The 14,453-nt window shown below is 41.3% G+C and overlaps 1 protein-coding gene across 25 annotated transcripts in view; it reads right to left on the minus strand.

Annotated features, from left to right (window-relative positions):
• adgrb2 (adhesion G protein-coupled receptor B2) overlaps positions 1 to 14,453 on the minus strand; it is a 285,233-nt gene that overhangs the window by 176,253 nt on the left and 94,527 nt on the right. For all 25 annotated transcript variants that reach the window (XM_078175978.1, XM_078175975.1, XM_078175962.1 and 22 more), the window contains exon 2: positions 6,922 to 7,825. In XM_078175978.1, the coding sequence (XP_078032104.1) occupies positions 6,922 to 7,810 (889 nt within the window). In that variant the 5' untranslated portion in view covers positions 7,811 to 7,825. The remainder of the gene's footprint in view (positions 1 to 6,921; positions 7,826 to 14,453) is intronic.

Below are 14,453 nucleotides of genomic sequence, written 5' to 3' on the forward strand. Positions count from 1 at the left end.
GTCGACTAATCGATGACTAATCGACTATTAAAATAATCAGTGACTATTTTAGTAGTCGACTAATCAGTTTGAGTCATTTTTTATAGAAAAGTACTATAAAAGTACCCCAAAGTACTCTTACTGAAGCTTCTTACGTTCAAATATTGGCAGCTTTACACACTCTCCCATGACGGTGAACTAAAACCCTTTGGCGTGAGTATGAAACAAGACATTAGATGACATAATTTTGGGGTTTGGGAGAGACAAACTGATATTTTTCAACACATTTTTTCAACACCTAAGCACAGATTCTTGCGTGATCCATTCATACTGTAAAACTACATATCTATATGTCAAAGATCAAACTAAAAATAAGGAAAAAAGTTAAAATATTGGATAAAAGCCAAACATGGTTTCATCAGTGTTACATCGATGTCCTTCTTTTTGTCTGTTCAGGCAAATGCAGTCTTTGATACCACTGTCACAACTGATAAACTTATGCAATATTTAAGTATTCCAATCAGCTCTAAAGAGATAATCCTCATAATTTTCTTCTGGTCATATCTTCTGTGTTCGGCAGTGTCAGTCGGTTAGCATTTGACCTTCTGTACCTACACTTGTTAGGAAACCCAAAGGACCAATTTTGGGTCCAGTTCTAATGAACCACGAACATGCTTGTTGCTTTTGTGATACACTGTACTGTGCCACTGCTTTGCATTGATGTATGGATGAATCATTATTTAGAATTGGCCCAGATCACAAAGCCGTCTCTATTATTGGGTTCTTTGATCCTCTAGTCTACATCTTAATATAACAATGCACCCTCCCAAACTACTCTTTAGTGGTTGCCAATCAATTATAGATTTAATTCACATTGTTTTAATGTCATAAACGGAAAATGAAACCGAAAGTCTATTGCTATGTTAGCTCCTCTCTGAGGCTGTACTTAGGCACAGCAGTGCTTTGAGCTAAATGCTAACAAATTTAAGTTGCTAATTAGCACCAAACTTTAATAAGAGATGAGGTTATAAACCACAGCATGTGACAAACTCTAAATTTGACCTGATGATGGCACTAATCAGGGTCCTTTTAGGGACTTTAAGGGGAACATGTACCACATTTTATTGGTACACAGTGCATCCAACAGTTGTAAAGACATTTCTCCAAACCACAAATGTGAACCTCAAGGTAGCATTGGAGTCAGAGGATTACCAACATCAGAATAAAACAATGTCTGTGAATGTCATGAATATCTGTACAAAATGACATCTCAATCCATCCAACAATTGTTAGGAAATTTCAGTCTGGACCAAAATGGTTGACCTATCAACCGAGCAACTGGCTGAAAAACCAAAACGAATGACTGACCAACTGACTAACACTGTCATCCCCAGAGCAATGAATGCGTAAAATTGCAATGCGACCACTAAGGTTTTCTCAATGATGCACAGATGTGCACGCTGGCATCACATTGCCAGATTCTTGCCAACACATAGCACTTCTATCTGTATACAGCAGCAACACTAATGTTGGTTTACCTTGCTCAGCTTTTTTACTTGTTTTTAGCTGCATGTTTACATCTGTGCATAGACGCTGAGAGCCCCCAAAAAAGAATAAACGAATCAGATTCTCTGTATATGCAAACATACTTGGACATTAAAGCTGATCCTGATTCTCTGTTTATCCTTGTTGATGTTTTGTCAGATGAGCTTGTCAAGTACTTGTAACTGGTGGGTTTGAAAAGCCTTCTTATGCACACACAGCAAGTAAATACATCCTACATCCATGTACAAAAACATTTTTCATGCATAAAGCATACAGTATATCCGCTTTTTATACCTCCATATCTTTTCACTAAAGTATGGTACTTGGTTTGTGTGTTAGCATTTGATGGTATGTCCTTGCTGCTGTTAATAACTTGAACCGCATTTTGGCCGTTTGGTTTTTTCAGCACACAGGCTCCCTGGCAACGCAGAGCTGACCAGCATAGTTCAGTAGCAAACACTGACAGGGTCAGATATATGAATATGAGGAATGTGGACAAAATAGTTTGTGTAATACTTGCACAGACTACTTTTGTGTGCATCTGGCCAATGCCACAAGCAGGTCTGACTGCCAGATTTTCAGTTTCAGGAAATTTACAAAAATGAAGAAGAACCTGCTTATCCAACCTTCTGAAAGGGGTTTATTATCGCTTTGAGACTGACTATCAAGCCTGAGGAAACGTTTAAAAGCCCTTGGTTGAATAAACTGGGTAAATAAGCATTTATCACAAATTTTCTTGCAGGTATAAATACCAGCTGCATGTGTTCAAACAGCATGCGTAATCTTTCTGGCAAAACACATACAGTCAGGCAGAGAAGTTTGGCGGAAAATCAACCACCAGCGGAATTTGATGTAACTGGCTCATTTGGCTGACAGAAGACCAAGGGTTTTGTAGATCGGGGGAGGGAAAGGTAGCGCGGAGATCAATACACTGAAAATGTTACTATGGTGAGGAGAAGGAAATGAATGAAAATGAGACGGTGATACACAGTGGTGTACTTGTTTTTGTGTCTGACATGATGTGCATCTATGTTTGGGCTGTTGGGGAGGAGGGGGTGCTGTTGACTGACAGGAGAACCAGGAGATCTGGGTTTTTTTTCCCTTTTGGCAGACGTTACATTCAGCCATGCAATGTCTCGGGAGCTCAAAAAGTGAATGTGTGTGTGTGATTATATGGTTTCTAAGACTTGCATCAGGAGCAGGGTAGTTATAGAAAGGCTCTGGTGCATGAATTTTCTGCATGTTGGCCTTTGTGTTGATCTTTGTATGTGTTCTATTGTGTGTAATAAACTTCTATGGAGTGAGATCAGCAGCTTGTCAAATACAGAGAAGTTTTGCTTCCTCTTTAGAGCTTCAGCAGTAAAGACAGATGTATGTACACACACGTGTATGTGATCCCTTTCCATGCTAAATAAAAGAAGGGTTAGATACCTTTACTTGGTAAATAAATAGGAAAAATAGCAAACTTGTTTTATATAACATAATTCAGCTTGCATTGCCCCTTAATACCCAATTTATATGGAAATGAGACAATGTTTGTTTAACTGTGTTTTACATAGATATGTGGTTAAAATCTGCTCAGTGTCATGACTTATGGGGTAATGCATTCATAGATTTAATGGACAAAGACCCAGGTCCTTTCTGGCTAAAATTAAAAATGTACATATGGACTGAAAGTATAATGTCACAGTCCAGACTCCACATTGAGATGTATACTTTTTTAACAATTATTTCTATCTCCTCTAGCCTGGAGGATGAAGGACAAACAGACATCTGCACTAAATACCCTTCATTATTGACAGATATTACCTGCACAGAAAAATGATGTCACTTCAGGTCACCCAATGTCGTGCAAAGTATAATTTGATAACTGCACCTGTCATACCCTTAATATTAAAGAAACAGTCACGAAACAAAAACCATCCTCAGCTTCAGGCAGCAAGACCTGCCAAGGGTTCTGTTGATACAGAAATAATACAATAAGCCTACTGAAGGTCAGTCAGTGTAATAGACTGTTGTACATCACAGCCAGAATCACAATAGGAAGATAAAATCTGTGCTGAAAATTCCTTTTCTTCAGTCCATCCAGTTTTCAGGCAACACACATTCCAGATAAAATCATGGTTAATTATTTTGCTAATTGCTATTTGTATCAATTAATTATGTATAATTAAAATCTTCAGAAGAAAAGAGACCACCTTGAGTGCAATCATCAAAATATTTTCATTTCAGAGACAATAACACTGGGATGTTAGACGGCTATTCATATATATTTTGTGCAGTATGAGTTGTTGTACCAACAGCTATCAACATACAGTACATGTGCAGGAATAGACAATTATTCAGATCAGTCTCTTATATCTCTGTGGCTTGGTCCATTCCTGCTTATTCAGGATTAGAAAGATGAAATGTAACAAGAGACCATCTTGAGACTAGAGATGCACCGATCCAGCTTTTTCAGTGTCGATACCGATCCCGATGCTGTGGCTTTGAGCATTAGCCGATACCTGATACCGATCTGATACCATGGTTGACCTAAAAAGCTATATACCTTTACATGTAGAACAGAAAAGACTAGAGGCATCAGGCATTGATGACTACACAGTTCTTTCTTAAGATAAAATGAAACAACACGAAACAGATTAACACAATGATGAACTATTCATTTTTTTAACAAAAATTAACAATTGTGCAACAGCAGTTGAAATAGTGTAAAATACCTCCACACAGCAGATTCCCTCCTTCCCTCCATGACGTATGACGTAGCTCGCGTCACAATAGATTTAAAAGGAAAGGATCGCCTCAGGTATAGGTTGCATTTTCCAATACCTGATCCATCTATTTTGATGATATCGGGGCCAATATTCGATCCAGATATCGGATTGGTGCATCCGTACTTGAAACGGGATTACACCAGCTGCAATGCCAATTTGTGAAATAAATGTGGGCCCCTTTCTTACATCCTACCCCTCTTGCTCAGACCACATCCATCTTCAAACTCAACCTTCATAGTGATCTCAACTTAACACCTGTAAAGATTCATGACTGCATCTTGCACGGTTGTGACACTATCATGGACCACACTTTGCCATGGTGACGCACACACAGATTCACAAGGTGAAAACAATATCAGCCCTGCTGGTAAAAATGGTCAGCCTGCGTGTCGAGCAAAATGTCCCACTCAAAAAAAAAGTGTGATGTGCCACCTTTAAATCAGTGAGTGAGTCACAGCCTAAATGTACTCCGTTAAAGATCATCCACAGACACTCCAAAGTATATGGGAACATCTTAGTCACTACATACAACCAACCTACTTACCAAATCAATATAACCAATTAAATTCAAAATAAATAAAATGTTGCTGCCTTGTTGTGGGATGGTGAGGGTTCTTCTGTCCTGTTTTTAGATTTCCTTTGTTTTGTCCATCAAGTTGTCCTCAATATGGTTCTTTTTTCCAGAGCATTTATTATTTGCCTCTCACTCATCCATTTACATATACTACCACGCAAGGTGCTGGTATGACCACTGGGAGCAATTTGTGGATCAGCGTCTTGCCCAAGGATATTTCAATAGAGAAATCACTTTTAAAAAATAGGGTTCAGTGTATCCGTCTTTATTTAATGTCAAAAAGCACCACTAAGTCAATCACTTTGCATGTGCAAGAGGGTTTATATTTTTAAAGGTGAAAAGGCAAACTGTTCTCATAACTGCCTTGTAAATGATAAGGTGTAGGAAGGGTTGTGGAGTCAAATCGTGAGAGAGAAGGAGACAGGGAGAGACAGAGAGATGAAGGAGGAGAGAGTTAGACTTTAAACTTCGTTTTCAAGAGTCTGACTCGGTGAGGGTGTCAGTGTTTGTCTTTTAATGGAGAGAGAAACAGGATAGAGGCAAGCTTCTGGCTCTCACTCTGACAGCGCGATGTTGGGTTTACAGTAATTCTGCTATTTTAGGGTAATTAGGACATAGGGGAATTGTTTGGAAGAAAACAGTCTTCCGCACACAAAGGCTTGCCCACACTTCGTCAGGCTATCTTCTCATCAAGGGCTCTCTGTGGTTCACAGCAGTCTCTATGAGTGGTGAACGGTTCCTCATAGAGAGACCAGCCGCTAACCAATATGTATGCAACATCAGTGTCTTTGAGGTGAGATGCAGAAAAGCCAACAGAGCTTCCAGGCAACTGGCATAAGTTCGGTATTACCCCGACACTTGGCATCAATTTACTAAGCGGCGCTATCCGTTTGGCTTTTGTCTCAAGCAACAGTGCATCAGTCCTCCTACACTCTGTCTCTTCCCCGTCCCTCCCTTTCTCCCGCTCTGAGTGTATTAGATGATAACCCCCCCCCCCCCCCCCCGCTGATTGCATCCAGAGAACGATAACCTTCCCGTCAGCAAGGTAAGACTCCCTCGAGCTCTCAGTATGTGTGTTAGTGTGCTGTTAAAGGCTTGCAATAAGAGTAACTGGGTTCTAATTAGTGCTGTTCGCTCTGCAAACATGCCTATAATCCACCCAAAGGAAAATTATTATGTAATTCTGTAAAATCATAAGACAAAGCACAACGTAGTCTGTATATCTATGCCCACTACATTAGTCTAATTTAATTACTTTAAAGAAAATACTCTGGTGGCAGTGATAAACTAAAATGGATAAGAAAGCTTTAGTGCAAGCACTCGTCCATCTCTGTACAGATAAAACACTTATCTACGTTGCTTACAGGCAGACACAAACACACAAAATCAAACACACACTGAATTTCTGCAGATGCACACATGCATACATATTCCCATGTGCTATGTGTGCGAAGGGATTGTCTGCTTCATGTTCAATTCATTGACGTATGAATGACCATGTGCATGTGTGTGTGCATGGGTGTCAAATCTGATCTTGTCCAAACATTGCGAACAGATGGTTTTGCACACACACATGCACGCACACACAATAGTGTGCAGCATGGAAACTGAAGTCCTAGGAGCCACACCTCTTGACCACATGGGGTGTCTCTAAAATATAGATCAGAAGGCTGAATTTTTGACAGCCATTTACAAATCTTTTGATGAGAGGTTTAAAGAGCCCCCTTTGAACTGCTTCGTTTTTTAATTAAAGGCCAACAAACAAAATTCAAATAATGAATTCTCTGTCAAGTGGAGGCATGTGACCTCCCTGAAGTGGTATCAAAAGCCAGGATAACAAGACAAACTTTTCTTGTCTGTTACTGCAAGCTTGGTACACAAATAAACAACTGTTTACATGTGGTTGAATTATTTCATGGTTTTAGCAACATATGGGCCACCACCATAAAATTATGTGTTCTTTGGAAATTTGTGTCACAGCATGTCGTGTTACAGGGCATAAACAATATGCTCAGTGCAGAGACGTGCTAATGTTTAACATGATCCTACCTTGTCGAACATCTCTGGGTGCTATGGCGATTGCTTCATTAGAATGCAGCTCAGTGACGCAGCAGTCATCAGGAACCAGCGAGCCGTTGCTAAAACTGTGGGGTGTCTCTGGGAGCAACGGAATAGGTGGAGCCATGATGTTGTGGTTTGGACAGATACATCCCGTCTGGGTCATCCCACAACCATCACCGTCAGAAACCTCCTGGTCTCCGTTGTGACCTGTACGTAAACACTCCTCAAACCATCGGCAGAGCACGCCGCAGGTAAACTGACTCGAGTTCTCATTGTTAATGAGCAACACCTCCACCAGTCTCAGCTCCAGCAACTCCTTAGATACCTGAGGCTCATCTGCAGCTGGATGTCTCGTTAGACATAGCTGGACGAAGTTCTTATCAAACTGTAGGAAGGAGTACGGTCCCTCTGGGTTGGGTTCGCTGCCACAGAGATCAATGACTTCCTGATCCTTGGCAGCAGCTGTCTGTATGTGTAGGGGACAGCTTTGATTGGCCAGGTGGTGGTCAAGGGAGAGAAGCATGGGGGAGTGCGTCCGGCAGATGACAGGGTGGCGGGTGAAGCGGAGGTAGAGGGAGTACTTGGTGGGATCAGGGTTTTCCAGGGACCAGGAACAGCCCGGCGCCCTGGAGGGAAAGAGCTCCCTTAGGGAGAAAGAGCCATAGAGCACCCCAGCTACAAGGCTGGAGCATGGTGAGGAGACAGGCGAGGGGGCCCGCTCTGCCCCAGTGCTGGGGACGCCGTCGGCAGCCCCATAGGCAGCCTCAGCCAGGGCAGAGAGAGGAGCTAGAGCGAGGGCAGACAAGGCAGCCAGGGCCCCAGCCACAGCCAGGAGAGAGGACAGCACAGACAGACACACCCCACCAGCAGTGTTCATCCTATGACATTCGTCCTGCAGGGGAAGAGAGAAGAGAGGAGGATGGAGAGAGAGGGGACTGTCCATTAGACACATCAGGAAATATCTTCAAACACAACCTGAAAAAATCAACATGACAAGGACAAAACTCATCAATATTCCTGTTCAAATCTAGACCAAAGAAGCATGTCGGGTTAGAAGATATTTATGGACAGATTTCTTCTTTGCCTAAGAATAACATAACTTTATGGCAGCAGTTCTCATGGAGTTCTTCTTCAAACACACACATACACATGCACTGCCAAAAACAGAAACACATCCCTGCTGGGCTGGATTAAAAGGGTTGATGACTTGGCTTCTGAGACATGCACTGTGGGGCCTGCTCTACCCTTTCCTGCTGATACGCGCACACAAACACACAGGCAAATGCACGAATGCACACACACACACTATTGCCTGCTGAGCAGCTCCCCCAAGGCTCTGGCAAACTATTACCATCACAGACACAGTAAGGGTCCGCCAATAGCCTGATTTTGACTTATACAATACACACATACTCTTGACAAAAAATAAAAAATAAAAAATATATACAGCGTACAGTGTCTTAGCAGTTTGCTTGAAACTACTTCAAAAGCCACTACATTTTTGCATGCCCCATGTGTCTGCTCCATCACCTGAGAGTTTCAAGTGCTCCTGCATAAATGCAGTTTGAGGAGGGTATGTGGGAGATGGGAAATGTTTGCTCCACTCTACCAGTAACCTTAAAGCATGATACCCAGACAAGTTTTTTTACTAAAATATCACTATGCTCTGAAATTCAACAAATGGCTCTTTGCAACACATCATGTTGACACAGAGAGAACTTTAAACTGTAATATAAGAAACATGTTGCAAAACTATACACAACTACGACTCACATAACATGAAAAATACACTATAGTTGAGTAATCATAGTATGGAGGGCTACTGAAGTCATAATATGACATGATGGGGAGAAAAAAGACTCAAAGGCAGTAAATGTCAGCAGCTAATAGTCTTCCATTGATTGCTTTTCCATTACAAGGTGCCACAGAGTTGCCTCTCCATAGGTAGAACTGGCTCAATATTGTGCTCCACAGCGTGTGCATTGCGTATATTGTGATTATCACTGTAGCCTGTTTGTTGCCAGCAATTTTTCTGAGTGAGCACCATTTTCTTAGCTTTTCTAAGCTGTAAAGAGAAGGCATGGTGCACTCAGAATCATTACACGACCAATGTGTTCACTCAAAAACACAGTATATTACAGTACAATACAGCTAACATCATGCTAACATGCTACCATCATGTAGGGAGGCCGAATTCATGTTACGTTATACAGATTAAAAATGCACACGGCCTGTTAAGTGCTGTTCATAAAGTATTAGCAGTTTGTGACATCCTATGTTACATATGTCACAACAGTAACGCTAATACATTTAGTTTTTTTGTTTTTCATGAAATACAATACAGTTAATAACGTAGACTCACGGTGTTCCGGACATTTGGCACAGTAAAAGTCCCATAAGATATCAATGCGTAGATAGATACGCTTGATTGGTGTGTCTATCTCTGGGGGCAGGTCTTACATGCGTGCCAAAGTTTGATTGACACATTTTGGGCCAATCATTTGGGAGAAATGTTGAAAAAAACAGTCAGTAGTCACGGTGTCTGGATGACGGTGATTGCTCACAGTAATCCGGACAGCTGGCAATTTCCACTCATGGTATTCCGGACAGGTCCGGAAAGTGGTGTTAATAACACAGTAATGTTAATATAAGTTAAATTTAATGTTATGGCTTGAAAAGTTAATAAAGTTAAGTTACAAATATGTGTAAATAACTTTAAAACAGCCATTTTAAGAGTGAGATGATGTGTGTGTCTTGCTCGGTCTTGCTGCAGTGATGCGCCGTTGGCGCTCATATTCATGTCAGACAAAGGGCCTCTGTAAATGTGTGTATCCCTTCAAAAGGTCAAAATATTGGTAAAACTAAGTCCTAAATATTCTATGACACCTTAAAGATGTTTATTTCATTTTGCTGATGGGTTATCATGTTTTAAAATAGGTACTTTGCGGACATAAGCGCCCCCCCCCCCCCCCACCCCCCCACCCCCACCCCCGTAGCGTCCTGTCCGAAGACTCTCCCCTCCGGCCATTTTTGAGCGTCATACGTGCACGTTGGAAACTCGCGTTGATTTCTCCCCAACGACAGCCCCCAGGAAGTATTTATTAATTTATTTGCGGGTAAAGGTCAAGTGTCCGGAATACCGTGATGTCCGGAATACAGTGAGTCTACGTTAAGCTTTTTAACTTCTACAGTAACAAGCTAACGATGGTGGAACAGGCTAATGTTTCACTGATAAGTTAACGTAGCACTTTCTTATTCTTCCCATTTTGAATGTAGCCTAAAATATGAGTTGCAATACAACTTACTGAGTGTAAAAAACAAAAAAAGCAGTATAACCGCATAAGCAGTAACTGGTATCCATTACTTACCCTGCTTAATTAGCATACTAGCTAGTTAGCTAACATGCTAAAAAAGAAGCAAAGCTTTCGTTACGGGAACATACTGTTCTCACACTGACATACTGCTTTGGAGTAAAGTGAAGTTTTCAGTTAAACTGACTAAAATTTGGGAGCAAATACAACATACGATCCACTTTTCCTCATCATATTGCTGAACTCACCTGCATGTAGCCACAGCACACCAATTAGCCTTTCTTACGGTGGCCATTTTGTATTGTCACAGAAGGGAAAGCCAGGGGTGTAGCACCAAACTCTGGGCTCTATGCATCAGCAGGCTCTGTGGGCCCCCTGTCCTCTTTTAATGGACGTCTCTCGCTTGCTTACTTTCCCTTTCCTTTCGTTCTGTCTTTTCTTTGGGGTAAGACATGACAGTGTACGGTGGTGCCCCAGCAGCATAGGCAGTCACTCACTTAGCTTTAGGTGCATTTAGAGACAAATCAAAGGGCAGGGGGCGACTAAACTAGTTTGCGTCTTTAAGGGACTGTTGTCAACTTATCAGAGGAGGGGAGTGGTGGGGTTGTGACTTCTTTTCCTTGAGCCTCCCTGAGTGACTGGCAGAAAATGCATGACCCTTCCTCCGTCATAAATTGGTTATAAGATTTTTAAAATGTACCCTCTGATGTGTGAAAGTTAAAGGTGAAATCCTGGACTTTGAAAAAAAAGCCTCAGTTTCTTACTCACGTTTGTCGTGCATGCTCGTTTGTTCGTAGCCTACAAATGATTTATTTTTGGGCAAGTTTTAAATGAGATGTAGAAAATAATAAGTGATTTTGATGAGGTTGAGGTAGCACTATTTAAAGCTCAGATTTGGTTCCGATTTGTTTTTGGTTTTCATTGCACATGATGTGTTCAAGAACAGGAAATTTGAAAATCCAATGGTAATTTTTGTTTTTACAGTTTCTAGCCATGATAAATGGTGAAATTTTGGTGATTTTTTAAGACAACGCAGACTTTGAACGCATGTTTTTTTGTAAAAATCGGTGGTAAAATAAGTACAAAATACAGCAATTTAAATTTGTATGCCCCTCCCCTAAGCCAAAATAAAAAATCATAAGTCCCTCCCCAGTGCTTAGAAAATTATTTCATATGCCCTCCCCTTTTTGCACCACCCCTCCCCCTAATAAATTATGAACAGTCCCTAGGATTTTTGTTGTTTTTTATACATAGTTAAGCCTTTTACTGATTTAAGCAATATTTTTTTGGTTGTGGCACTAATTCAGGCTGTTCGAGGACCCCCCTCCCACTGGAGCCCTGAGTAATCAGTCCCACTTTCACCCCTAACACAACACCCCTGACAAAAGCACAGGTGTTAAAGCACTAACAATGCTGAACAACCATGCAGGATACAAGTGTCCTGACATCAAAGCAGATAAACAGAATTCAGCCATCACTGATTTAATTGTTCACACCTGTGTTGTTCCTACAGTGACATGTCAAAATGTCTTTGTGAAAGAGCCTACTTTTCCGGTCTCCCTGGCAGCACCAGCTAAGGCTATAAGGGTGTGATGCAACCCCTGTACAGAGCAGGTGTGTGCCTGAAGAACAGGGATACTCAACTTCTTTTGCCAGTAGGAGGCCAGGGAGTTAATAAACATAAATTTAACTGACACTGATAATATCTATCAAATAAAAAGAATACAGATTAAACGGCTGATAACTCACCCTTCTTTGTCATTATTTATTTTCAAATTAACTGAATTATTAATGTATTAACTAAATTAATTGGGCACAGGGCTTGACACCAGGCTTTAATGACAGATAAATCAGATATTTAACAGCCAGTCGCAGCAGCTCCACACAGGTCAGGTGAACGCAAGGGTGTTTCTAGGGTTTGAGGCCTAGCTCGAACCTCCCTTGGCACTTTCAGATTTAGAAACAAGCTCTAAAATGATGTTTTTTATGCACTCTGGCACCTTATTTACATTCAAAGTACAAAAAAAATCCACTGTGAATCTATTCATTTTCATTGTAAATTAGAAAATGGTTGGCAGGCTACCCTGCGCCCCATGGTGGGCCACATTTGGCCCATGGGCCTTAAGTTGAACATCGCTGCTTTGGAGCAGGTGCCCCACTTCTCTACTGCCCAGGTTAATAAAGCACAGCGTTAGCCTGTACTTCACAGGATTTATTCAAGTCTGTTCAGGCTCTCCAGCAACAGACACACAGTTCGCAGGGCCCGGGTAAGAGACTAGGAACTGTGCTTACTTCACAAGTCAAGAGGTGACTCAACAGTTGGACAGTAAGAGGCACTTGGGCTTACAGGAGTGTGCTGTTAATGAGAGCTAGAAACACATGAAAGGCAGACGGATGATGGAGAGGGAGACAAAGCAGGAGAGATGGAGGAGGAGAGGGCACTATTGCAATTATACCAGAATTATGAAAATATGAGCCAAATTTGCATCATTCATCGTAAAAAATAAACAATCACCTTCAAGTTTTAAGCATTCAGCTGATGCTAACTCAGAGTGATGTACAATACAGAAAATGCTTTACTGCCATGCTCAAGGACAATTCACCTACGCACTATTTTTTTGATGGACACAGATTGGTTTTCGCAGACAATAAATGTCTTCCCCTGAGGTCATGTGAAGGTCTGTGCAACCACTAGTTCACTCTGATGTGCAGAAGAAAGAGTGGGGAAGGTTTTTTAAGAGCTGAATATTTTACCGAAACACAGTGGTGCTAATTTGGTTGGAATAAGAGTGGGAAAAAAAGTTGCTCAAAGGGCAATATGTAGAATTCACAAAGAACATATTAAAAGTGAGTTTTTCCTTCTCATTTATTTTTTTTAAGTGGGTGACAGCACCACTTAAGCAAACCCAGTAGGTAGTAAAAAAAGACACATGCACACATCAGATAAGTGAACCTGCACTCAGAAAAACTTTTATAGTACTGTACACCAGACCGCACGACACAAAGGCACTGTGTTTCCTTGTACTCATCAGGCAGTGTTTACTTTAGGATAGGCTGGCACTAGTGTGAGACAAGTAACCATGGCAACACCCTATGTCCCAACACTGAAATGTATTTTTCTTTTTCTGCTTTCTGATCATTTCTCCTGCTTTTCCTTATCTCCCTTTATGTAACTAGGTTTACCTCCGCAGGATTCTCACCTGCAGATTTTCCACATGGAAAATATGACATAAAAGGTTTTTTAAACAGCGTCGGCTGCGGCGGCTGTGACACTCTGACAAATGCACAGTTGGGAAGGTTAATGCAGCATGTTGTGAAATATGCTCAAGGACATCATGCTGTCTGGCATATGATGGGGTTATAGACTATGCCACTTTGAACACGCTCCGATACTTTCCAACAAATATGCTCTGATATAACATCCATACAGGCTGCGCTGCAGCCAGTGACACATGTCGCGCTAACAATGTGTCACTGAGCTGTTAAATCCAGGAATTCAGCTTGAATGTAATGCAGCATTCTATAGCACAGGATATTACAGATAGCATTGCTGCTTTCTCCACTGAACTGAGCTTTCAGAGAGCGCATGTAAAAAAATACCATTTTGTATATCCTCATTTAATTGTACAAAGAGTTCATCTTGTCACAGACCTATCAAAAGTGAAGATAAATAGCATTATAGGCCAAACCATGCATAGGTAAAACCTTACGCACATTTTACGGATGACAAGAAATCAGAAGCGTTAAGCAAATTGTTTTTGGGACAATGAACAATGAATATTCATAGACCCACAGTCTGTGCAAGAGTAGGCCCTAAAGTGCTGTCTTCATGAGGCCATTCTGTCCCACTTCACTCTAAAACAGCACTTTACTGTGGGCAACCATAAATATTCATTAGCTTTGATGTCTTCCTTCCCGCTTCCACCTTGACATTAATGTTATCACCAAGGATAGCAAAATATGTATATCCCTCACTCCCTGTCTCTCATTCCTCCCCCTCTCCTCTCGGCTCCATCTTCATTCTTTAATGCAGTGAAGTGACAGTGTGACTCATCTCATTTTTGTCTCCACTGTAAAACTCATGTGAGAGAGAATTGCACCGGGACACTACCGTTTTAAACTAATAGCACAGCACTAAGGGGATCACTGTTCCAAAATAAGCTATTATTTATGATGCACAGGGGTAGCCTATACACTTAGCTATATTTT

This window comes from Epinephelus lanceolatus, chromosome 16 (assembly GCF_041903045.1).
Source record: "Epinephelus lanceolatus isolate andai-2023 chromosome 16, ASM4190304v1, whole genome shotgun sequence".
Classification (NCBI taxonomy): Eukaryota; Metazoa; Chordata; class Actinopteri; order Perciformes; family Serranidae; genus Epinephelus; species Epinephelus lanceolatus.